The following is a 23,981-nucleotide window of genomic DNA, read 5'->3' on the forward strand; positions in this document are numbered from 1 at the left end:
AAGGCCAATAAACGGGGCATTTGTCGTCTGAAATGGGAAAACTCTTAATTTATTAGTCATGCCACCGAAAAATCAAATGTGTCAAAATGATGCAACTCAGACATACTGAAAACCAAAGACAACCTTTATTCCTGGTCAAAGTGATGAATCCATGACCGAACCGGAGTTTAAATATGCATCGTCAGTGCAGCATGATTGCTTATTCATGTGAACTTCAGTGAGAGATGGTTTGAGCCCCTTCTTTGCACCTGTTACAACTTTGATGCACTCATTACCATACAAGCAGTGACTCGGTATACAGGAAGGTTGGCATTTAGTTTTACAGTCTCAATAAAGTTCATTTACATTAATACACAGGAGAAGAACAACACTACAGTCTTTACAATGTTAGACTCTACAGCTGCTGGTGAGAGCTGGACAGGACGTTTCATTTCACTTTGTGGAACAGCTTGTGCGCCACCTATAAAGAAATGAGAACACAATTAGCATTTTTGAAGTCAAACATACAAATCAAGTCACATGCAGTCGGGTTTCTCCTATGCCATTTGGGCACTTACACAATGGTCCCGTGCGTGCAGGAAGTCAAAGAGTTCTTCTGTGCATTCCTCTAGTGTGTTGGATTTAGAGCCGACTCTGCTTTCACATGTCTCCAGCAGCTCCTTGTAGTGTACGCAGTGTTCAGTCTCCCCACACTTGGTTCTAATCGTTTCTAAAGGATCCTGTGAGGGGCAAAAGTGGTAAATCATGGGAATTTGCATCTAATTGGACTTAAATTATAAATTTTAGAATACAACACGTGTTATCAGATTTATAATACATACTGCTGGACGGCTTCTGAAACTACATACAATTGTTTGTCGGATTCTGAATCTGCAAACTAAATCAAATCATAAAAATGTAGGAGCCAAACAATTAATATTAGTTTCTGCAGAACAGAAATATAAAGTAGCAGAAATTGAGAAATTGTTTGGACACAAATCATTTGTACTGAGAATTTCTGAAATATTACTTTTATAGTTACTTTCCTCGACTGAACCAGACAACTGTATTTATATAATCATGGCCTTTTTAAATGTTGCCCATTTCTCTAATTAAAATGGTGTGTTGATCTGTGTTAAGGTATTTAATGTGATTAGTACACGTCACATACCATAACCATTTGTTTATAATCTGTTCAATATTTTAAATTAATATTCCATCTGTCATATTTATGTATGTATATATATGCATATATAATACCTTGTTAAATTCAACAGGTATATTTTCTACTTTCTTGTTTATTTCTAGCCTTTGAATTGTCATTGTACAAATGCCTTGTCTTTTTATGCTGCTGCAACACAAACAATTTCCAAAATTAAGATCAATAAAGTACCATCTTATCTTATGTTTGAGGTTTCAAATTATGTTTGAAATGATATTTTGTCCACAAAGCATATTCATAACATTAATGAACAACAAACTTACCACCATGTCTTCCTCCTCCTCTTCTTCTTCCTCCTCCTCTCCCTCCTCAGCAGGGGCATCTTCCTCCTGCTCATTGACAAAATAATGGATATTTATTTAGTTTTGCATGCCAAATATTATTTTAAAAAAGGAACATGGACTGCATTAAAGCTTCAGCTCAAATAATAATGCAGGTATAATTAAAATAATCAACTTATATAACCAACAAACCAATATAAAATGCCGGTGTTACACCCAGAGGTAACCTGTGACCAATCACAGTAAAATTAGACATCTTGACAAACGTTAATTAATGTGTTAATATTTAAGCTCCGAGTCATATCTTCAAAGCAACCGACACTCAGCTCGTTACAGCGCAGATAGCGTTAGTGTTGATGTTGGGTAACATGGACCAACAAATAGCCCTACAAAAAAGCGACTTTTTAGAAACGTATAGGTATTTTTCAGTACCTCCTCGTCGGGGTCATCGTACTGGACCATCTTCTTCTCGAAACCCATGATTACTCCTCTAAAATGTACAAAGTATCCCCACAGAGGACAGAATTCAAGAACTCGTCTGCGGCACTTTTCGTTAAGGACGTAAGGTCGGTCACAAGCAGGAAATAGCGAGCTGATAACCGGAAAGCGTTTTCTATTGGTGTAAAGTGATAACTGAGGGGGCTTTGGTCCAATCATTGAATTGTATTTTCTGTAATCCCCCGCCCATAAAGGCAGTCAAGGCAAGTGGAACCTTTGTTTTGGCTGACGGAGCGGAGACGGACCAAAAAGATAGCTGCACGGCAAGATGGCGCTGCTCATGGAGACCAGACTGCTACTGAGAAAAGTTAAAGATTTAAGATGTCTAACGCAAAAACGTCACCGAGTGAAGGAAAAATGGGTATGTAGTGGATGCAGATATAGATATATAGCCGATCATGGTCGTTATCTGTAAAACAGTTGCTCCCTTTGAGGTGTTAAATTAACTTCATGTCCTAAGCCATCCAGAATATCTGCTATAGCAATATAGAGTAAACGTTTAAAATGGATAGATTACATTTACACATGCATTACTATGGCGAACTTAATCAATGATATCTTGATTGAAGTTAAACAAACTGTGTTAAGATACATGACATTTTCAATTTTCTTCTCTAGCTAAATATGCATCAACATACATTCACTATTGTTTTCCTATAGAGTTTACTTATTATGTGTATAATTGTATTACATTTCCATTACATCACAATACATTTTCATATTTCAAAGAATATATAACTATGCACCAACATGACCTTTAAAACCCTGCGTTAAGCCAATTTGTTTAACTTAACTAATTAAACTAACACATAAACAGATAAGAACATCAAAGCATGTAACCTGTGTTTTTGATCTCCCTCCTTTCCGACAGGCTTCCACACGGATCAAGCACCCTGCCACCGGCCTGGCCCTGCAGAACTTCGATTCCATCTACAGCGGCCAGCTGGGGCTGCTGTGGCCATCCGTCCGAGCCGCCCTGTTGTCAGAGAGGAAATACGGCGCCTTGCTCAATAACTACGGCCATGATGATGTTCAGGCAGAGCTCCAAGCCAAGGGATGCAAAGATTTCCCCAGTGACATAGAAACAGAAGGTGGGTGTGCATTTCTCCTCTTCCTACGAAGCCATATCAAGCATGGCACACAGAATTAAAAACAAAACAAAAAAATAAATCATGCCATTTGTTAGGGCTGCACATATATTTCGTTTTTTTTTAAATCGACTTCAGTGTTTCCCACAGATTTGAAATATACTTGGGGGGGTGGTGGTAGCGGAGGGGGGGGGGGGGGTTGAGGTGACGTGCAAAAACATTAACATTAACCTTTCTGTTGGTCGCTTGTTGGCAGACCCTTCACACGATGGCAGAGCGAACAGGTACAGGCAGGGCCCATAGTGATAGCCCTATGGTTTAAATCTACTACCCACAAATAAATAAATTCTCTAGGGGGGTCCGGGGTATGCTCCCCCGGTAAAAATTTCTTTTAAATGTTGGAGTTCAATGTATCAATCTGGTGCATTTTGAGGGGAAAATAAAGAGACTAGATATATGGGAACACCTACAGTGGGGCAAAAAGGTATTTAGTCAGCCACCAATTGTGCAAGTTCTCCCACTTAAAAAGATGAGAGAGGCCTGTAATTGTCATCCTAGGTATACCTCAACTATGAGAGACAGAATGAGAAAGAAAATCACATTGTCTGATTTTTAAAGAATTTATTTGCAAATTATGGTGGAAAATAAGTATTTGGTCAATAACAAAAGTTCATCTCAATACGTTGTTAAATACCCTTTGTTGGCAATGACAGAGGTCAAACGTTTTCTGTAAGTCTTCACAAGGTTTTCACACACTGTTGCTGGTATTTCGGCCCATTCCTCCATGCAGATCTCCTCTAGAGCAGTGATGTTTTTGTCGCTGGGCAACACGGACTTTCAACTCCCTCCAAAGATTTTCTATGAGGTTGAGATCTGGAGACTGGCTAGGCCACTCCAGGACCTTGAAATGCTTCTTACGAAGCCACTCCTTCGTTGCCCGGGCGGTGTGTTTTGGGATCATTGTCATGCTGAAAGACTCAGCCACGTTTCATCTTCAATGCCCTTGCTGATGGAAGGAGGTTGTCACTCAAAATCTCACGATGCATGGCCCCATTCATTCTTTCCTTTACACGGATCAGTCGTCCTGGTCCCTTTGCAGAAAAACAGTCGCAAAGCATGATGTTTCCACCCCCATGTTTCACAGTAGGTATGGTGTTCTTTGGATGCAACTCAGCATTCTTTCTCCTCCAAACACGTCTAGTTGAGTTTTTACCAAAAAGTTCTATTTTGGTTTCATCTGACCATATGACATTCTCCCAATCTTCTTCTGGATCATCTAAATGCTCTCTAGCAAACTTCAGACGGGCCTGGACATGTACTGGCTTAAGCAGGGGGACACGTCTGGCACTGCAGGATTTGAGTCCCTGGCGGCGTAGTGTGTTACTGATGGTAGCCTTTGTTACTTTGGTCCCAGCTCTCTGCAGGTCATTGACTAGGTCCCCCCGTGTGGTTCTGGGATTTTTGCTCACCGTTCTTGTGATCATTTTGACCCCACGGGGTGAGATCTTGCGTGGAGCCCCAGATCGAGGGAGATTATCAGTGGTCTTGTATGTCTTCCATTTTCTAATAATTGCTCCCACAGTTGATTTCTTCACACCAAGCTGCTTACCTATTGCAGATTCAGTATTCCCAGCCTGGTGCAGGTCTACAATTTTGTTTCTGGTGTCCTTTGACAGCTCTTTGGTCTTGGCCATCGTGGAGTTTGGAGTGTGACTGTTTGAGGTTGTGGACAGGTGTCTTTTATACTGATAACGAGTTCAAACAGGTGCCATTAATACAGTTAACAAGTGGAGGACAGATGAGGCTCTTAAAGAAGAAGTTACAGGTCTGTGAGAGCCAGAAATCTTGTTTGTTTGTAGGTGACCAAATACTTATTTTACCGAGGAATTTACCAATGAATTCATTAAAAATCCTACAATGTGATTTCCTGGATTCTTTCCCCCCATTCTGTCTCTCATAGTTGAAGTGTACCTAGGATGAAAATTACAGGCCTCTCATCTTTTTAAGTGGGAGAACTTGCACAATTGGTGGCTGACTAAATACTTTTTTGCCCCACTGTATATGAAACAGAACTGTATACATTTCAATAATCATACAATCAGGGCCATAACCAATAACATATCCCATATGAAAAAACACGACACCCTCAAATGGAAATATGTGTTTACATAAATGGTGACCAAACCGTTTGAGACCCACTGAGAACTTAGACTAAGTTAACTATCTAAACACTTACCTCACCTGAGCTGAGGTTATCCCGAGCTTGAATGACACACAGAGACCAATCAAGGGCTTTGATTTATGATCTGTATGACAGTGGCCATGTCGGCCACATCATGTAGACAGCCAGTCACCCTGTGTGAGGCAGGCCACTTAACAGGCCAGGCCATCGGGAAACCCCCCGGTCCTCCCGATGGCCTCGACTGGGTACAGGAGGCGTAGAGCGAGGGATCATTGTCCACAAGTGAATCGATCGCAGATGGCGTCGTGGTCACGGACGAAAAAGAAAAAAAGAATTATAAAAAAAACAAAAAACCTAAATGGGTCGCGAAATATACTTGGGTGGCCGTTAATACACCTGGGCGGCCCGCCCAAGTATAATCTATGTGTGGGAAACCCTGGACTTGGATATTGACATTTCCTTTTTCAAGTTAACTTAAAAGAAGGGTATCTGCACTTTATTAGGTAACTCATTCTTTTTTTTCTGTGCCTTTTTTTTCTTTTGGGTCAATTTGTTCATGGAAAATTGATGTTTGAAAAGCTTTCCTTTTTTTTCCCAAGTGATTTATTTTATTCAAAGGGTGTACTGAAATCAGATGAAAGTGCAGGGTAGATTTTAAAATACACAATATAGCACGTTGTAATTAACACCAGAGGCCTGACCAGGATACAAAAAAAGAACAACACAATTCAAAGTAAGAGTTAATGAAAGCCATTAGCCTAATAAAATAACAGCAGCTCAAGAGTTCTGTTACATATCAAATACATATTAGTTCATATCGTTATATACTACAATTATGACATAAACCAGAACGTTCGTTATTTACCTATTTCCCTTGAACATTGTGTATGAGAGAAATGGCACATTTTAAAGGAAAGAAAATGGGGAAATGAATATAAAAAAGCCAATTGCAAGTATGTCTTCTTTTAAAGTCATATTAAACTCAATCTTTTTCTATGTTGTTTGAAAATGATCCATTCTACTTCCTTCATGGGTTCTACAGCTCAGCCATGCTTGGAGCAAGAACCAGCAGTGGCCGGCGAGGAGGAATCCAGTCATGTTTCTGTGAATAAATCTGACCTTGATGCTCAGCAGCATCCTGCTCTGCAGCTCAGCCCCAACATCAAGTGCTTGGTGTTTCCAAGAGGGGACATCACACGATTCAAGCCTGCTAGGTAAGCTTATCTGTTAGTTATAGTCAATTCTTAAGGCCTTTTTAAAGCTCTGTATTTTATAATTCAATAATTATAATATATATATTTTTAAATGGTTCAACAGTCAACAGGACCATTTATATCATGTCAAATGTCTTTGAACACTCAAAGTGTATTCTGATTCCTTTTTGTCCTCTAAAGACCAGACATGTTTGGGTGTTTGGGTTACTACCTGATGGACGCAGCGTCTGTGCTGCCTTGTCTTGCACTGAACGTCCAGGAAGGTCACAATGTGCTTGACCTCTGTGCTGCTCCAGGAGGAAAGACCCTGGCTTTACTTCAGACCAAGTCTATAGGTAAGAGGGCTTCTCCCATCCTTCTGTTTTCCTCACACAGTGCTTCTGTCAGCTGTAATTAACCCTCCATCGGTTGCATTCAAAGGTTTTTTCGGCATAAATGACGCCTCCGTTTCTAGGACAACGAGACTGAGAAAAGTCCTTCACAGCTACGTTCCCAAGCCGCTTTTGTCAGACGAGAAACTACGCATCACCACCTTTGATGGGACCAAGTGGGGGGAGATTGAAAAGAACACTTTTGACAGAGTAAGTCTCTGACATGTCATCATTACATTAATGCACACAATGTAAACAATATAATGTTTTTCATTACTGCAAACATTTTTATTCCAATTTTATTTATACGTTTTCAACCATATCCAATGCAAATGTTGCTATATATTACTATATTTTTGAATGTTATTATAGTTTTCTCAATATCCTTTTCTATCTGTGTTTTTTTAATGTTTATGTATGCACCATAACACCAAGTCAAAATTCCTCATATGTGTTAACCTACTTGGTGATAAACCGGATTCTGATTCTGATCATGTTGCTTGATATGAGACGTGTTTATCCTAACACCACCACTTTTTCCACCTCTTCCTTTTGTCTTCCAGGTCCTTGTTGATGTCCCTTGCACCACAGACAGACATTCACTCATGGAGAACGACAACAATATATTCAGTAAGAACCGGACGGGGGAGAGACGCAGGCTGCCGCAGCTACAGCTGGATCTGCTGCTGTAAGTTTTGGTGAACCTTTAAAGACATTGTGGTTATTATCTTTGAATGTGGTTACATTTTGTCACATCAATATAAAGTGAAGCCACAAGATTACTTATATATTGAATACTCCCTCTCTCCATCGTGCAGGGCAGGGATTGAAGCAGCTTGTCCAGGAGGGGAGATCCTCTACTCCACCTGCACACTTTCTCAAATCCAGAACCTGAGTGTGGTGGAGCAGGCCATCCACACGGCTCGAGAAGACCACGGCATCCAGCTCCAGGTCAGACACACACTCTACAGGAGTTATTAAAGGTCCATCTTATCTTATCTATTTTACACCAGTTCATTAATGGTAACATTTGTTTTCGGACACATTTAATTTCCTATATAAAAGTCGGGTGAGAACAATTCTCACAATCTAGTTCCATTGTTAACTTTTAAAAATTGATCTTTTAAATGTTTTTTTAAATGTGTAGCTGAGGTGCTTGAATGCATCAAATGGAAGAGCAAAACGTTTTTGATCACGCAACTTGGAAGAAGTCTTATGAGCCACCGCTCTTCATTATTGAACAAATATCTATTTCAAGATTCAAGGGTTTTATTGTCCTATGCACAGTAGCTACAGTGTAGTTATGGCAATGCACATCTTAAGTACCTAGCACCTCCAACAAAGCAACATATTATATATAGGACATAAGACAAAGTTAAAATAAAAAGCAAACATTGAAATAAAACAAAACAAAAATGCAAAGTTGGAGAGCAGCTAGAGACATGGCAGCCGTCCACGGCACCATCTTTTCTTCTCAAATATTCTCAACCAAGCCTTTTGTAACTAACCATCAAAAGTAAACACTTCACCTCTCCTCTCCTCTGCTCTGTGCCGAAGCTAAGCTAAGGCACGAGAGTAGAACAGTGTACTGCTGCAGAATGAATACTAATACTTACCTTTATCTGCAGCTGTGCACACATTCTGGGTTATACCACAAACAAATAAAAAGCTGCGCAGCATTCAAATGTTAGAAGTTATGAATGACTTCAATCTACTCAGTACAGCCTGTCTGAAACTAAGCAGGTCCAATGACAGTCTCCAGCTGAGAGGAAACATGTCGCTGTCATTTTTTATATAAGTACATTTAAATGTCGCTGATCGGTACCAACCTGTTTTAACCAAAACCCTGACGCACACTTTGTAAGCGTCAACCAGAAACAGTTTAACAGAGATTCAATGATGCAACCCAACAAAATATGAAGATTTTTGACCACTAGGAATAAAATGACATCAAATAATTTGACCTTTTTTAATTTCCTTATTCAGGTTGTTGATCTGCGACCCCTCACACACATGTTTAGGAAAACCTTTGACTTTGCCCCCGACCTCCCCCTGGGTGAGATGGTGGTCCCGCATTTAGCTGCTAACTTTGGCCCGATCTACATGTGCAAGCTGAGGAGGCTCACATAGACTCTGGACTGATGAGTTGCTTTGCACCAAATCTTTGTGGACATTTGAATGATTTGTTGATGCTTTATGGACTAAGCAGAGCATCCCCCTGTGGACTGTGGAAGCACTGGACCACGGTTGGTCAAATGTGACGGGACACACAAAGAATCCGGGTGAAGGACCTCGACTGAGAGATTATTATTGTGGACGGCATGGAACTGCAGAATTGAATGGAGACTTTTGGACTCAACCTACAGGAACACCAGTTACATTCATACATTTTGTTTGCTTTGAACATTCTTTTTATTTATTTTGAAGAACAAGAAAATAACCACACTTGGTTACCCAGTAGCATATGCATTGAATTAGCATAATGGATCCAGAAAACCACACATCCGGCCTCAAGTGCACAAACATTTGTAACAATTCTCCACATGGACAAAACAATCCCTCAGCCCGGTCAATTATGCCAGACTGCTTTTATTCCCCAAAATATTATAAAACATGTTCTTCCTTAAAGGTGAGTTTTCCGACCGAAACGGTAATGTATAAAATATATGTAACAATATCAGAGACTTCCACTATTGAGGATAATGAGATTCATCTGCAACATTATAAGAAATTGAACATTTATTTGCATACATGCATGAAAGTGGACTCTGGTTGTTTCAATGTCACTAAACTTATTATCTTTACATCATGTCCTCTATAATAAATGCATTTTTTCAGTTCTCTGTTTTCTTATTTGAACTCCATCAGCTTTGCAATGTCTTTTCATATTGTAGTTATATTGTGTCCCTGTAGATGGCAACAACAGCTAAGATTACAGCGTCCTGTATACGTTGTGTCCACTAGAGCAGTGTTTTTCAAAGTGGGGGCGCCGACCCGCATATCTATCAATCTATGTGTCCTTTGATGCCAATCCTTTCATATTTTTTGTTTTTGAATCACACGACTCAGCTTTTGGAGCAAGCGAGAGCTAGTGAATGTTTCGCTCTGCAGCTGGATGAGAGCACGGATGTAGCAAATGTCGCAGAATTGCTTGCATAAATCAGATTTATTTCAGAAGACAGCTTTGTTGAGGAAATATTATTTTGCAAAGCACTGGAAGGTAGGACCACATGAAGAGATATTTTCCAAGTTTTAGATGAGGAGTACATTATCTCAAACGGACTTGACTGGTCTCGTTGTGTGGGTGTGTGTTCAGATGGGGCAGTGGGGCTATGACAGGCAAAGAAAGCGGAGTGACAGTTTCGATCAGACAGAAGGCCCCAAATGTAGTGGCAACACACAGCATGCTCCATCGGGAGGCACTTGTACACATAATTTAAAAAATAATAATTGCAACAGGGGGGTCCCCGCCAGAGGATAATGCTATATGTGGGTCCTTGGCATGGCAAAGTTTGGGAACCCCTGCACTAGAGGACACTGAAGAAGTGTCTGTAAGCTCCACTCTGTATGCCCTTAGAGATCACATTACTAAAACACACATTTCCATCAGAATTACCTGCTCTCTTTAACTCTGCAATGAGAACGGGTTTGGGCTTGTTCTCTGGTTATTCATCAGGTTTGATGGCTTTGCCTAATAACGCGTTGTGTGGAAGCAGGGTGTGTAATGGACAAGCAGGTAATGACTTATTTGACTATTTGGCTTCTCACATCTGAATCTGTGCAACTTTCATTATTATATCTGGATTGAGTCTGTTTTGCATTGACATCACTCAGAGGGGAAGTGTTTGCTCTGCCTAATGTGAGCGGAGAGGTGCCTCTTTTTCCATCACACCGCCGATGACCCTTTATGTTGTCCTGGCCGGGCAATGTAGCGTGAAAAAGGTGTGTGTCTAACGAGTCCACCATCCACATCCCACTGTCATTAAGCTGCTCCAAGTGCAGGAGCCGACTCCCATCCCCGTGCAGGGTCGGACGGCAGCCATGCGGCTCCCAGATGAACATTAAAGAGGCAGCAGAGAGCTCAAATGGGACGTTTTGCACCTCCGCTTTTTTGATTCCACAGATGAGTGCAGATAATTTTCTGTGCGATTGTGAGTGATTACTGTATTACTGCGGTGAAAGGGGGATGTATCTGGGAATGCAGAGGGAATTAATGACACATAAAAACTATTTTTGTATTGACTGCTTTCGTCTCCAGGGCCTCGGATGCCTCCCCGTACATCTTGTGATTACCTAAACGTATTGTAAATATGTGTTTCCTATGGGCTCTTACATAAATTTACATGTTTTAACACTCGGGAGACGGCAGACGGTTAGACATGAGTTACTCTCCATTCTGCCTGTCTATAGAATCCACTGGCTGTCTGCTTTATTATTGAATTAGCCAATGAACCGCTGTGCGTTTGTGTCCCTGTGTGTAAGCCTGTGTTAGGCAGACATCTGCTGTGTATTAGAAAGATGAATATTATGGATTTATCTTCCAGGCTTCTGTTGTATCAAATACAATTTCAAATGTTGCATTATTGTTAATAAACACACTAATGGTGTCATGTTTTCAGCTAGTACCGCACAAGCTGCTGAGTGAATGATCGTGTACCATTAGGGATGACCTCTATCTATTGAAACTGGAACACTAAAGTTTGTTGGTAAATGATGGCAAAAGGGAAAAGCACTGACAATGGTGGAAGATAATAAAGTACATTTACTCATACTGAACTTAAGTACACATTTTAGGTACTTCTACTTTACCAGTCTTTTAAATCTATGCTACTTAATAATTCTACTTTACTACATGTTAGAAGACAATATAAAATTTTATAGTTTACTACATAATGTGGCAGCTCTAGTTACTAGCTACTTTATTCAGATTATGGGCTAAATATAGATCAACTAATAGGTACAAATTATTATTTAATTTTAGATATCCAGGAGCAATTCTAATTAGCTTCAAAGTTACCAATTGTGATAAAAAAATGAATGTGTCAATGCTCATTATCCAGTGGTTTTATGTTTGATTCGGAAATGGATAAGAATGCATACTTTTCTTTTGTTACTGTAATTTTAATGGCGATATTTGTACTGTTACTTAGGATTTTGAATACAGGACTTTAACTTGTAACAGAGTATTTTTACATATTACTACTTTTACTTAAGTACAAGATCAGACCTCTAAACAAGTGTTCAGATCTCAAAATATGAACTTTATCTAAATGATCACCTGCTCTGAAATGAAGGATTCAGTTTTGTGGTGAAGACTTAGGTGTCTTCATGTTTAGTAAAGAAACACACAGAAACCCAGTTGTTGTGTATTTAAAGCAAATGCTGCTGTTCCCGCAGCCCAGAGGTGAAGCTCAGACGTGTCCCAGTTGGCGGTGGGAGAGGGGATTTCCCCGATGGGGGTCTTTGTTGCAGAGGCAGTGTGTAGACTGAGCCCAGCAGGATGCTCTGCCACAGGTCGGATAGAAAATGATATGTAGTGTGGGATTTTATTTTCATATGTTCACATTTTTGACGTTTATTTCTAGATTTCTACTTACTTTTACAGGCATCCAGGTGTCAATTGAAATTAGGGAAAGTATTATTTGTATCAGTAAAACGTGTGTAAGGACAGACTGAGGAGATGCAGTTGACATAGGTTTACCTCTTCCCTTTCCTACTTCATTCATTCATTTCTTTTTTCTTTTCATTTTCCTCCATGCTGGTGAAGCTCACATAGATTTGAAGACTCACTGGATCTCAAACTGTTTAGAGGCTCATTTAAATGATGACACAATTGCCCTTTTGCACAATTTTCATCTATAATTTTGGATGTGTGATAATATTTAATATGTCAAATGTCATTCTTCTGGTATCTTCTTGTATCAAAATATATATTGGTATGGAGCTATATTATTGAACCTACCTTCAGTGTTAGTTTTCTGGTCTCACAGGCCTGTGAAGATACAGTACTTTCATAATAAAGCATGCTTAAATGTAACATTTAAGAACATGGGATATTTACCGTCTTTTCTGTCGCTCATAGCTAAAACGTTTCCCTTTATACTATTTATAAACTTGTGTCAACCACGCCTTGTACACAAGCCATACACTTGATATGTTATCTAAGCATCCTCCGAATGCCTCAGTCCTCCATGAAGTGGCTGAGAGTTTAGTGAGGCCCCCATTGGAAATGCAACGGTAGGTTTAGGCTGCAGCCAGATTAAGAAGAGAGAGAATGGGGGTTTTCTTCTCTCTAAGAAGATTAACCGGGGAGGGGTGAGATGGCAGTCAGTGTTTAAGAAAAAAAAAGGACACGAAGAAATTGGAAGATGAAGTGGAACTAAAGGAGGGTGGCCCAGGACACACAGTTCAGCCACCTGTTGTCTTTCTCTATCTATTGCACTACTTGATTTTACACTTATGATAAAAGTCTTGAGTCTTAAAGGATTTGAGTTGCAGTTTCCCCTCAAGCATCACGTATGAGTTCAATCTCTTTTCTTTGCATGTGTATGTGCAGCTGTGAGCCTGATTGTACTCTCCCTTAAGTTCCTGCTGGTGGTTTCCAGGAGGGCTTTGATGTGTATCTGGGCAATGCACTATTAGAGGGATTTCCCTGGGCCTGACAGCTCAGAGAATATGTGGCGAAATGGCAATGCCAGTGAGCTAAAAGAATGCTGGAAACAGGATTAGGATCATATTCTGGCAGACCCTGTCACCTCCTCAATGGGCCGAGGTTTCTAACGCTGGCACTTTTCATTCTCGCCATGCTTAAAACCTTTAAGAGAACCATGGAGAGGAGGGAGGGGGGAAAAAGCACTGATTGAATGGTACACTGTGATTTTTGTGTGGGGGGCTTGCTCCGGGGGGCTGTGGTGTGTGTGTGTGTGTGTGTGTGTGTGTGTGTGTGTGTGTGTGTGTGTGTGTGTGTGTGTGTGTGTGTGTGTGTGTGTGTGTGTGTGTGTGTGTGTGTGTGTGTGTGTGTGTGTGTGTGTGTGTGTGTGTGTGTGTGTGTGTGTGTGTGTGTGTGTGTGTGTGTGTGTGTGTGTGTGTGTGTGTGAGTTAGTAGCAGGAGATACAGAAAACTGGTAGACCTATAGAAGCAGGCATTTTCTTGCTTAAAAATATGTAAACATTACACAACAAAGGGGGAAAAAAATGTTTGTTGCTTTTAATAAAAATATTATTTTTTAAAAAGAAGTGAGTTCAAGTAAAATCTTTAATCATGTCAGACAATATAACTTAAAGGGGCTCCATTATGCACATTTTCAGATTCATATTTGTATTGTTGCCTCTACTTTGATATATTAACATGCTTCAATTTTCAAAAAGCTCTTTATTTTTCTCATCCTGCCTGTGCTGCAGCAACTCTTTTCACCCTCTGTCTGAAACCAGAGCCAATGTCTGCTCTGATTGCTTAGCTGGCCGGCTCTGTTGTGATTGGTCAACCGCTTAGAGATGTCCCGCCTCTTAGACTATCACGTACAATGTGTTGGAGAGCTAGCCAATAGAAGCGCGATTGTTACATATGGATGTCAGTATGTCCAGGAAGTAAATAAAGGAGTCCAATGGAGGCGTTTCAGGCAAGCGGGGAGTGTGTGGGAAAGAAACTCCCTCTGGAGCAGACTTTGGGATTTAAGCCTCTGCAGACCATTAACATGCACAGAAAGCTATAGAACACGCTTCAGAAAAAGAAAACCTCAAAAAAACACAATAGGGCCCCTTTAAAGGATTTGGTTTCATATCATCCATCATTTATTGGAAAAATCATTTTTTTCAGTCCTCACACACACACACACACACACACACACACAGACACACAAATACACACATGTCAACACTTGCTTAAAGGAAAGTGGATTGAGATATGTGGCAGCCTAGGTGGTTATGGAAGGTAAAGTGGTGAATATACAGCCTTGAGTGTTAAGAGATAGAAGCACCTGATCCAGCATCAAGGGCTCAACACACTTGACCCTGCAGCGGTACAATCTAGCAATCCCTGTTCGACCCTCAGGGCGTGTGTGTTTGGGGGATGGGTATTTAAAAAAAGGGAACATTTGGAACAAGAGTATTGTGTTATGTTTTCCCCTCAAAAGCCCCATGGGAGGAAATCCTGCCGCGTACATGGACAGACTCCTACCCCCGGATAACAAGGACATTCACTTGTGCTGCATAGACACACCACAGTCTTATCAGTCATACCATCAGCCATGCCCTTGGCGGAGGACACACAACTTGTATGTGGTGTAATAAAACACAACAAGGGCTAGGGTGAGGTGTTACACCCACATTAACGCTGCTAATCTGCTGAGATCATTATCCGATTGTTGGATCGTGGTGATTCATAACGTGCGGAGAAATGCAGCAGCAAAGGTGCACATTTGTTATTTACACACATACTGAGGGGGAAATAGGTGTTAGAGGCCAATTCACTTAACAGCAGAGCAATGTCATACAGCTTCGTTACGTTTACTGTGGGAAGAGCAAGGACACACATTTGGAATTGAGATGCCTTATTGCTTCGCTTTGAGTGTATGTGTGTGTGAGCAGGGTTGGGGTGGGGGTCTGTGCGTTTTGACAAACCATGCTGTTAAAGATATAATAGCAGCATAATCACCGCCCCAGGCCGTCATTCTTCAGGATAATGGCCTGCTTATTCATTGGGGATAGCTTATGTCTCCGTGCGCTTTTTCTTTTTTTTTCAGATTACGTTGTTCCTGTTCTGTCTCTTTTACTCCATACTCTTTGTCTCCATAAGAATTCTCATGCATTTTATTTGTATTTCATTTTTGTATTGTTCTTAATTTAATCTTCATGTCTTTTCATTGTCTTGATTTAATTTCTTTACCTTTTCCCTCTCACCTTTTTCCCATATTTTGTTTTGCCTGAACTATTAATATAACCTACATTATATTTAACTTGCATACATCTGTTTTACTTTTGCCACATAAGGATTTTAAACAAACTTTGTTGCTTCAGAGTTGTTTAGGTGCACTCGATCAATTCGTTTTGAAGCTTGTGCAGTTGAAAGGCAAATTAACATACTTGTACTTGAATTGCTTATTTAATAAATGTTTTGGGCATTTTAATTGCAGATTTTAACTATAGCAACCCACCTTTGTCAGTGTTCGGCCATTACTAGCATCCTACTACATAAATATGCAACACAGATTCATTGTAAAGGTCTTCAAGCAATGTTTTTATTTGCGATTATTTTACAACAACACTAATTCAAGTCTACATCTTCAGGGAGGGGTAAAGGAAACAACACTGCTGATGGTCTGCTCCATCTCTCTCCTCCACCACCATTATAAATCTATCTACCACTGGACCAAGTAGTTTGACAGAGACAGTGGGGGGGGACAGCATTAGAATAATAGCAACAACAGAACTCAAAGAGTCAAGACAGCAGTACACAAAGGACTCGGGTCAATTCACTGAAATCTGTTCACTTTTGTCTGGATTGCAGCATACATGAGGGGACAGTTTTGCAGCGATCCATATTAGTTCATTTGCTTCTTTCTAGCCAATTCAAGTGTAGAAAGAAATCACATTTAAAATATTAATCCAACCCAGGATCGTTACACAGACAACCAATAGAGGAGGGGTAAGAGGGGGCTGCCGGTGAGCGAATACAATCTTACAATCTGACAGCAAAAGGAACTTTATCTGAGTCCGTTATCAATTGTACAACATAATATGAACTTTACAATTACCTTACCTTATTAAACATTAATAGATAGACTTTTTTTGTATTTTACATATTCAAATAATGTGCATTTTTTCGTGTGAAGACATTACACATTAACAGAAAACATCGGAGACATGTGTGATTCTCCTCAAGTGCTTACAGACGGTGTTGCTTTCAATGACAAGCGGCATGTTTTCCTCAATAATGCGAGAATAACTGCTGACTAAATATGGGACGGGACATTTATTCATTTGTCCAAATTAGTTTTCCTGATCACTTTGTATTCAAAGTGATCAACTCATGTTTAAATGATGTCAATCATGTTGCCACAGAGCTTTTGAATATATACAGGCAGTCTTAAATGGTATTCATGTTCATAATTGCATTTGCCCCAGCTCCCTGAGCCCAGGGCAAAATGTAATTAAAAGCTTTGAGAATGTACTCACTGAAATCATTTTCTCATTATCAAGCCAGCCTCTGTACAAAGTGGCATATTACTAGCCATTAAACTGGTAAATGAGTCTCTTTTAATTATGCTATTGAGGACAACACGTCTTGAAGTTTATTTGTATTTATGTGCTGTTATGTAGTACATGCTATGTTCATAACCACGCTGCTTAATTGAAATGTCAATGGTCCTGTGAAAGAAAGGCTCTCTCTGCTGCATGAGCGATACCTTTTTCCTCCTGGCCAACGAGCCCAATTCCTTCAAAAGGGCCTCATTTATTCACATTGTTCTTGTAAACATTATTTGCATTGTCCTTTTTAAACCGAGTGCATCCATCATCAGCTGTGTACATCGATGTCAGTGATTCTTATTTCGATTTTATTCAGATGTTAAGAAGGTCCAGCATTACAGTAGGTGTCTGATGGAAACATCATCATGTGAGTCATGAATAAGTTCACTGTCCTCTGAGTTGGGACATTCATTTCATCCATCGCATCAATGTTCAATATCTTGTGTCCTAGACCGTCAGACGATTTGGAAGCTAAGAGGAGTCAAACCAGCTGTTGATGTTTGGAGCTTTGTAGGTCCTGTGCATGTTGTGATAGCTTATTTTTGGACACCTCTACATGCTCCTAAAGAACTATCAAAGTCTCACATACACACAGTGGGATGGGGTGATGTGGGTGTATGTTGAGTTTGTCCTCCATACAATCTGATCCTCAGTTAGACATTGTGTCCAGTCCCAGCGAGGCGGCGTGCTGTTTGGCTCTCAGACGCAGGTTCTCGATGCTGGTGGTCTTGCTGTTGTGGCTGGCCAGGCCGCCCGCAGCCGGCGCCTGCATCAGGGGGCTGCCCCACACCTGCTGGGCGTGATGGGACAGGGACTGGTAGTAAGACTGGCAGGGCAGAGAGCCCAGCGGGGCGGGGGGCATGTTAACATTCATCCCCAGGTAGGGGAGTGAAGATGGGGCGGAGAGGTCGAAGGCAGGGTAGTGCACCATGTTGTTGGTGGCGGCCATGTGCTGACGGAACTGCTCCTGCAGACGGAACAGGCTGAGGGGGGAGGAAGAGTAAGAGTGGCTCTGAGGGAGGGGGCCAGCGCTGGACATGCCGCCGCTGGAGGAGGAGGGCGTCACGGACGGAGAGACGAAAGGAGAGTCTGGACAAAGACAAGAGGAGATTTTAATTATTCATTCAGCTGATGAATACAGTCTTGCCAAGAATAGCATATTCAGCTTCCTGTCAGAGTAAAGATCAGGTGTCATAAGTTCTTACCTGGTTTAGGGCTGAGTCTTTTGCAACCTGGAGATCTGTCCTCAGGAGTCGCTGCTCTCTCACACTTCATCTCCTCTCTCTGAGATTTACCCTCGTCCTCCTTATCTGTGGCATTGTCCTCTGTCGCAGACTCGCTGCCAGAGTGTTCTGCTGATGTGACATTCAGTTCGATGTCCAGGGGTTCGGGACAGACCCCAGCACCCTCTGTCTCCAGAGAAGAGGAGGAGGAGGAGGGAGGAGGGAGTTGGGTGTCAGGAAGGACAGTTGTGGAGGGAGCTGCATCCTCCTTCTCGCTTCCTCCTTCTCCTGAGGCTTCCTTCTGCTTCTGAAGCTGCTCTTTCTGCAGGCTGCGCTGCTTCTTACGGAACTTGGCTCTGCGGTTTTTGAACCAAACCTGGTGGCAGAGGGGAGAAGAGGGCGAGTTAGAGGGAGAACTAGCTGAGGAGATGTCCAACTATGGACACCAACTGTAGTACCAGTCTGTCTCAAATGATTGAGTGGTATATAAAAAGCCCAGAAAATGTCAGCAACATAAAGTTCAAGATAAATTATCATAATCACAATTACATCAGTTTTAACATTATTAATAGTTTAATTTACATGTACTTTAGTACTTTTTCGTATTCAGATGACAACCTATTTCTGTGCCCATTCAATGAAAAACCAATATATAAATATATAAAAAAATATATATAATATATAAAATTATTTTCATTTTCATGAAAATGAACATGGACAGTTATAAATAAAAGACATATACATATTGTGAATTTTCTCACTACTTCTTTAATTGCAAATAAAGTTGCCATTCAAAGATAATGCACACACATTTGATAGTGTATAAACACAACAAAACACTTTAGAGGTGCCCATAATATACAACACCTGCATTAAAAATTACATAATTGATCAGATGGATAAATAATTCAAAGACAACATGTAGCATTAAAAGCCCATCTAACCTGCACGCGGGCCTCGGGCAGGTTGGTGCACATGGCCAGTCGCTCTCTCATCACCACATCCGGGTAGTGTGTCTTCTGGAAGGTCTTTTCCAGCGCCTCGAGCTGCTGTGCGGTGAAGGCCGTGCGGCTGCGGCGCTGTTTGCGGTGCTGAGAGCCGTAGCGAGCCTCCAGGATGATGTCTTGAAATGCGCAGCCGTTGGAAAGGAAAAACACACGGAAAGTTTATTTTAATGTTCGTCAAATAATTAAACAGCTCACTTGTATTTGCATTACTGTCAGCCGGTCTGATTATAATGTCACAATTATATTTGTTCAACTAGCTTGAATATTTTTTTTGCAGAAAGGGCAACAATATGCATCCAAAATATGAGTTTGTGTGTGAGCGTGCACTCAATTACCAGCTAGTCTCTCTGCCAGTGTGAGCGCGTGCACGGATGGCCGGTAGTCGGGCGCGTGCTGCGCCTGCTGCGCGGCCTGCTGATGCAGGTTGTACATGGCGCTCAGCGAGTTCATGGCGTGCAGAGAGTAGCCGTTCACCCCGTAGTGCTGCATGCTGGGAGGTCGCTATACCTGCGGACCGGAAGAGAGTGCTGTGAATTAAAGAGGAAGGAATGGAGTTCATTTAAGGACATTGTGAAAGTAAAGGCGCGTGGATGCTGATGGGTGCAGTGCACTGAGCTAAAACTCACCGTTATGACCATGTGTTGTAAGGTATCTAAGTAGATTTACTGAAGTAGGCTACTTTACTTAAGTACAATTTTGGGCTGATTTGTAGGCTATACTTCTGCTTCACAACAATTTAGAGGTTAACCGTTTACTTTTACTTCACTACATTTATTTAATATCTTTAGTTACTTTGCAATTGTTTGTAATTATGTGATATATAAACAACACCTAAAGAAGACTGTAGTTACACCTGGAGTAAATTCAAAAGCTACCCTATACGTAGTAATTTAAATTAGCTGCACCTTTACCAGCTTTGATAACACGTTGATGCAACAATATTTAATCAAAATATATGATATATTATTTTGAAATGGGCCAATCTGCATAATACTTTTACTTTTGGTAGCCTATATATTCTGAATACTTTTGCACTTTTACTTAAATAACATTTTGCATTTTGAATGCAGGACTTTCAGAGTATTCCTACTTTTACTTCAATATCTGAGTAGGCCTTATTCGACCTGGTAATGACAGAAAATAAGTCAAACGAGCTTTTTATATCCTTTACATGAGGTCCTCGCGCTTAAGGGCCAATATATTTTGATGTGCGCAGTCAGACTAAAGTGTTATCCATTAACATCCAATTATCGCTGTGTTCATCCATTAATTATACTAAAGACTTTTAATTGGGGTAATTATCACTCATTCCCATAATGAACCGTGACGAATGCCTTATTCATGAATTTATTCACGTCATTTATGATCCCGGAGCAACCAAATCCCCGGTGAAAAAACGTTGCTTGACAGATCAAGGCGTTGATGAAATGTATAGGAAAAGGAAATAAGATTGGTTCCGGGTGTCGGTGTCCAAAACTTGCGACCAGACAGCAGGATTATTTTTGAATATGATTACAGAAATGTCATTCTCAAAAAGTGTTGTTTAAATGAGTGTATTACTTGTTCTCCTTTCAAAATTAATTTCCAGAAACGTTTACATTTATTTAAGTTTAGGTTGTGTTATTTTAAAAATAAAAATGTAAAATGTCCTTAAAGTCTCGCATTGAAGCAATTTCCAAAACTCTATTTGCTGTCCTCCACGACTGAGATTTTCGTAGATGTATAGCCTTCAGGACACGATTAGATATGTATTAGTACGGAGGAGGCTGACAGGAGGGAATACTTGAGAGGCCCAAACAGTTATTATAACTGTTACAGTCCGCAGGGAAAATATATCAATCTTTCTCCATATGACATGGGTACACTATCCAGAAAAATTGCTCTTAAAGTTCTGGACAGATAGGTACTGTTCAGGTTATCATTTAGCTAATTTCGTTTTTATTTAATCTCTCTAATTCACAACGTTTTTTCAAAATTGTGATGTAAATTTCAACAAAGTAAAGAACATCAGAAAGTGTTGTTAAAATTATAAAGAGTAATATTTGATATTGCAGAACCTTTTAAATTGACCAATGCTCTGAACACGATTTTCTTCCGGATATTAGTTTTAATTTAAAACTAAATTGTTGTTAATTTTAAGTGACCTTATTTCTGGTTGACGTCTTTTGAATATCTATAGTTTTTGTAACAATCAAATGTCAGTTTAAGGATTTGATTTCAGTATGATTTTTTTTTGTTATTATTATTATTATTGATTTTATATGGCCAAATAAGCTATTATAAAAATGTGTTGTAAGTCAGAAAAGTCTAGGTGGTCGTTTTTATAACAGGCACTTTTTCCTATCCACTTCGCAGCTTTTGAGTGTGTTTGCGTGTATGTGCGTGTGCGTGTCTGTGCGTGTCTGTGAGTGAGTGTGTGTGTGTGTGTGTGTGTGCGTGCGTGTGTGTGTGTGTGAGTGAGAGAGAGTGTGATGCCCGCAGTGCCCATTCCCAGCCTATTAAGTGGCTGCGGCGGCTGATGAATGTGATCAGAGGGCGGTGGGGAATAGTTTAATTCGCCGGGACAGAAGGTGCTTCGCTAAACATTTACTTTACTCCCCCAAGTATTTGAGCTGAATGGGCCCCCCCCTCCCCGTCTCTCTTCCCCCCCCCCCTTCCCCTCTCTGGCGGCCTCTTATCCCATCGCCCCGGGGCAACGTTTTGGCTGAGATGTATGGCCTCTCCGCGGGTAAAAATATGCATGTTGATCCCATGGTTGATCCCCATTTGGCTCCCCGTCTAATGGAAGTGCAAATAGGTTTCGACTGCGAGGCCCTCCATTTATCATCAACGCTGACACGGACGGACGTACAGTGGGACTGAGGTGGGTAGCTCAGGGTGGGAGCTCCCAAGAATGAATGCGCGTTCACGCGTGGGTGTGTGTGTTCTAGTATAATAGGCCAACGATTTTTGCTCAATTCTACTTTTTTCCTTTTCTGTTTTCTCTGAAAACAAATGTGTTTTTAAACGATTGCGCATACAAAAAAACAGTTCAATTAACATAAATGCACCATAAATCTATAAACATTTATCAATATGTTCATTTGTTTACACCTGCGACCAATCACACAAGTTTGAGGGAATACACATCAGCTATTGATTTGACTTTCTTTTTTAGCAAAATTAAGTTATCTGCAAATCAAAATAACTGCTTCTCAAATGCATGTTTTCAGACTCTTTCCCCCCTTATGTTGTAGTGGAAGTAAACTTTGTTCGCTTTAAGCCTGCCACAAGCTATACCCACCTTTTATATTTACCCCTACATGTCTGGTTAGCCTGTATCCTCTCCCCATATCAAATTCAGCACAATAGCATTGCTCATCACTGGGAGCCAGTGCTGTTATTGTCATTCATAAGCCTCTCTCTGCTCCAGGCACTGGGCCCTCCTGGCAGCCCTGCTCAATGCTTCGATTATCAGACCGTCATTATGTAAATTGGAATGTACAGTGCAACTCTTTCATCCGACTAAATTAGGAAAAAATGTATTTGCTAACAGCCCTGAGGGGCAGGGGTCGACCAGACAGTCTGCTCTTGCTGTGTCACAGTGTAAACTGTCAGAGGGCGAGGGACGTGTTTAATTTGTAATGAGCTGTTACAATGAAGGATATTCGTTGTCCATGAGCCAGAGTCTGATTTTTGTTTATGGTAAATAATTGTAAGACCCTAATGTCACATTATGGTTATTTTCTGAGAATGCATAAAATACATAACCGTAAAACCTTAAGAAAACAATATAGAAATAACCTTTACATTTGTATAACTTTAGAGAAACAGGAGTAGGCTATTTTGGACAGCTGATTTAGCTGTCTGGAAAAAAAACATACACTTAAGTGTTAGACTTTTATTTAGTTTTTTTATTATTTGTAATGAGGCCGTTTTGAATGGTTATTCTCAGGCCATGTTGCATTGTGGGTTACACACTGAAACGTAGCCCTATACCAGATGTATTCAATAGGTCTATTTATATTGCTCTTCTTTCCAAACACTTAAATCATTATCTTATTTTGATACAGGCAAAATCACAACACGTGTGTCTTTCCTTTCACTTTACAAACACACTATTTTGATCCAGAGGGACTGACAATTTAAAGTCTAATACAAATGCAAACCAGTGTAACATGAACATTAAAGCATTAATGAATAACGTGTTTTTTCAAAATGCAACATGAGAAAAATGCGTGACTAAATAAAGAGATGAAGAACGTGTTTACCTCTTGTGGAGACCGTTGTATTCTCCGTCAGTTCCCTCAGTAGAGTCCGAGCGGCGCTGTCAGATTTATCTTCCGCTGCCGTTTGTTTTTAAAGCCCACTGCTGTCTGTCCTTTTGTCCGACAGTAAGAGAAGGAGTGTGGACAAAGTAAAAGTCATCCAGAGTCTGTTTCTTCACTTCAAGTCCGTCCGCTGGTGCTCCACCTGCTCATGTGAGAAGCTGCCATCTGCTGGTGAGCGAGAGCCGGGTGGAGGGACTTTAAGGAGAGCCTCGCGGGGGTCATGCTCGCTTTCTATTGGCTCTCAGGACTGTCAGTCAAGTCATTAAGGCAGCTGATCGTCCAGCGGCAGACTGTCGCACTGACTTCTGGAGTTATTTTTTAAATATGATCAATTTAGGGACATTATGTCCGCTAAATCCCA

General features: G+C 40.7%; 3 protein-coding genes across 6 annotated transcripts; 1 reads left to right on the forward strand and 2 right to left on the reverse strand.

Moving 5' to 3' along the window:
* Window positions 1-23: 23 nt before the first annotated feature.
* On the reverse strand, window positions 24-2,056 carry LOC117532766 (cytochrome b-c1 complex subunit 6, mitochondrial-like). 2 transcript variants are annotated; one of them, XM_034196259.1, is made up of 4 exons: window positions 1,915-2,056; window positions 1,465-1,530; window positions 558-719; window positions 24-460 (listed from the first exon to the last, which is right to left on the reverse strand). In XM_034196259.1, the coding sequence occupies exons 1-4, from the start codon at window positions 1,960-1,962 to the stop codon at window positions 428-430; spliced, it is 309 nt and encodes a 102-aa protein (XP_034052150.1). In that variant the 5' UTR covers window positions 1,963-2,056; the 3' UTR covers window positions 24-427. The 2 variants fall into 2 exon arrangements, with proteins under 2 accessions (XP_034052150.1, XP_034052149.1); XM_034196258.1 differs by having other exon boundaries at window positions 1,465-1,533.
* Window positions 2,057-2,209: 153 nt separating this feature from the next.
* nsun4 (NOP2/Sun RNA methyltransferase 4) lies at window positions 2,210-9,675 on the forward strand. Its single transcript, XM_034196247.1, has 8 exons — window positions 2,210-2,341; window positions 2,852-3,071; window positions 6,293-6,464; window positions 6,645-6,799; window positions 6,885-7,045; window positions 7,399-7,523; window positions 7,654-7,786; window positions 8,822-9,675. Exons 1-8 carry the CDS (start codon window positions 2,249-2,251, stop codon window positions 8,963-8,965), a joined length of 1,203 nt encoding a protein of 400 aa, XP_034052138.1. The 5' UTR covers window positions 2,210-2,248; the 3' UTR covers window positions 8,966-9,675.
* Window positions 9,676-16,049: 6,374 nt separating this feature from the next.
* Window positions 16,050-23,781, reverse strand: dmbx1a (diencephalon/mesencephalon homeobox 1a). 3 transcript variants are annotated; one of them, XM_034196248.1, is made up of 5 exons: window positions 23,561-23,781; window positions 19,647-19,837; window positions 19,248-19,442; window positions 18,286-18,679; window positions 16,050-18,169 (listed from the first exon to the last, which is right to left on the reverse strand). In XM_034196248.1, exons 2-5 carry the CDS (start codon window positions 19,797-19,799, stop codon window positions 17,730-17,732), a joined length of 1,182 nt encoding a protein of 393 aa, XP_034052139.1. In that variant the 5' UTR covers window positions 19,800-19,837; window positions 23,561-23,781; the 3' UTR covers window positions 16,050-17,729. The 3 variants fall into 3 exon arrangements, with proteins under 3 accessions (XP_034052139.1, XP_034052141.1, XP_034052140.1); XM_034196250.1 differs by having other exon boundaries at window positions 19,248-19,426; window positions 19,646-19,837; XM_034196249.1 differs by having other exon boundaries at window positions 19,647-19,817; window positions 23,561-23,775.
* Between the last annotated feature and the right edge of the window lie 200 nt (window positions 23,782-23,981).

The sequence above is a fragment of the Gymnodraco acuticeps genome, unplaced genomic scaffold (assembly GCF_902827175.1).
Source record: "Gymnodraco acuticeps unplaced genomic scaffold, fGymAcu1.1, whole genome shotgun sequence".
NCBI lineage: Eukaryota > Metazoa > Chordata > Actinopteri > Perciformes > Bathydraconidae > Gymnodraco > Gymnodraco acuticeps.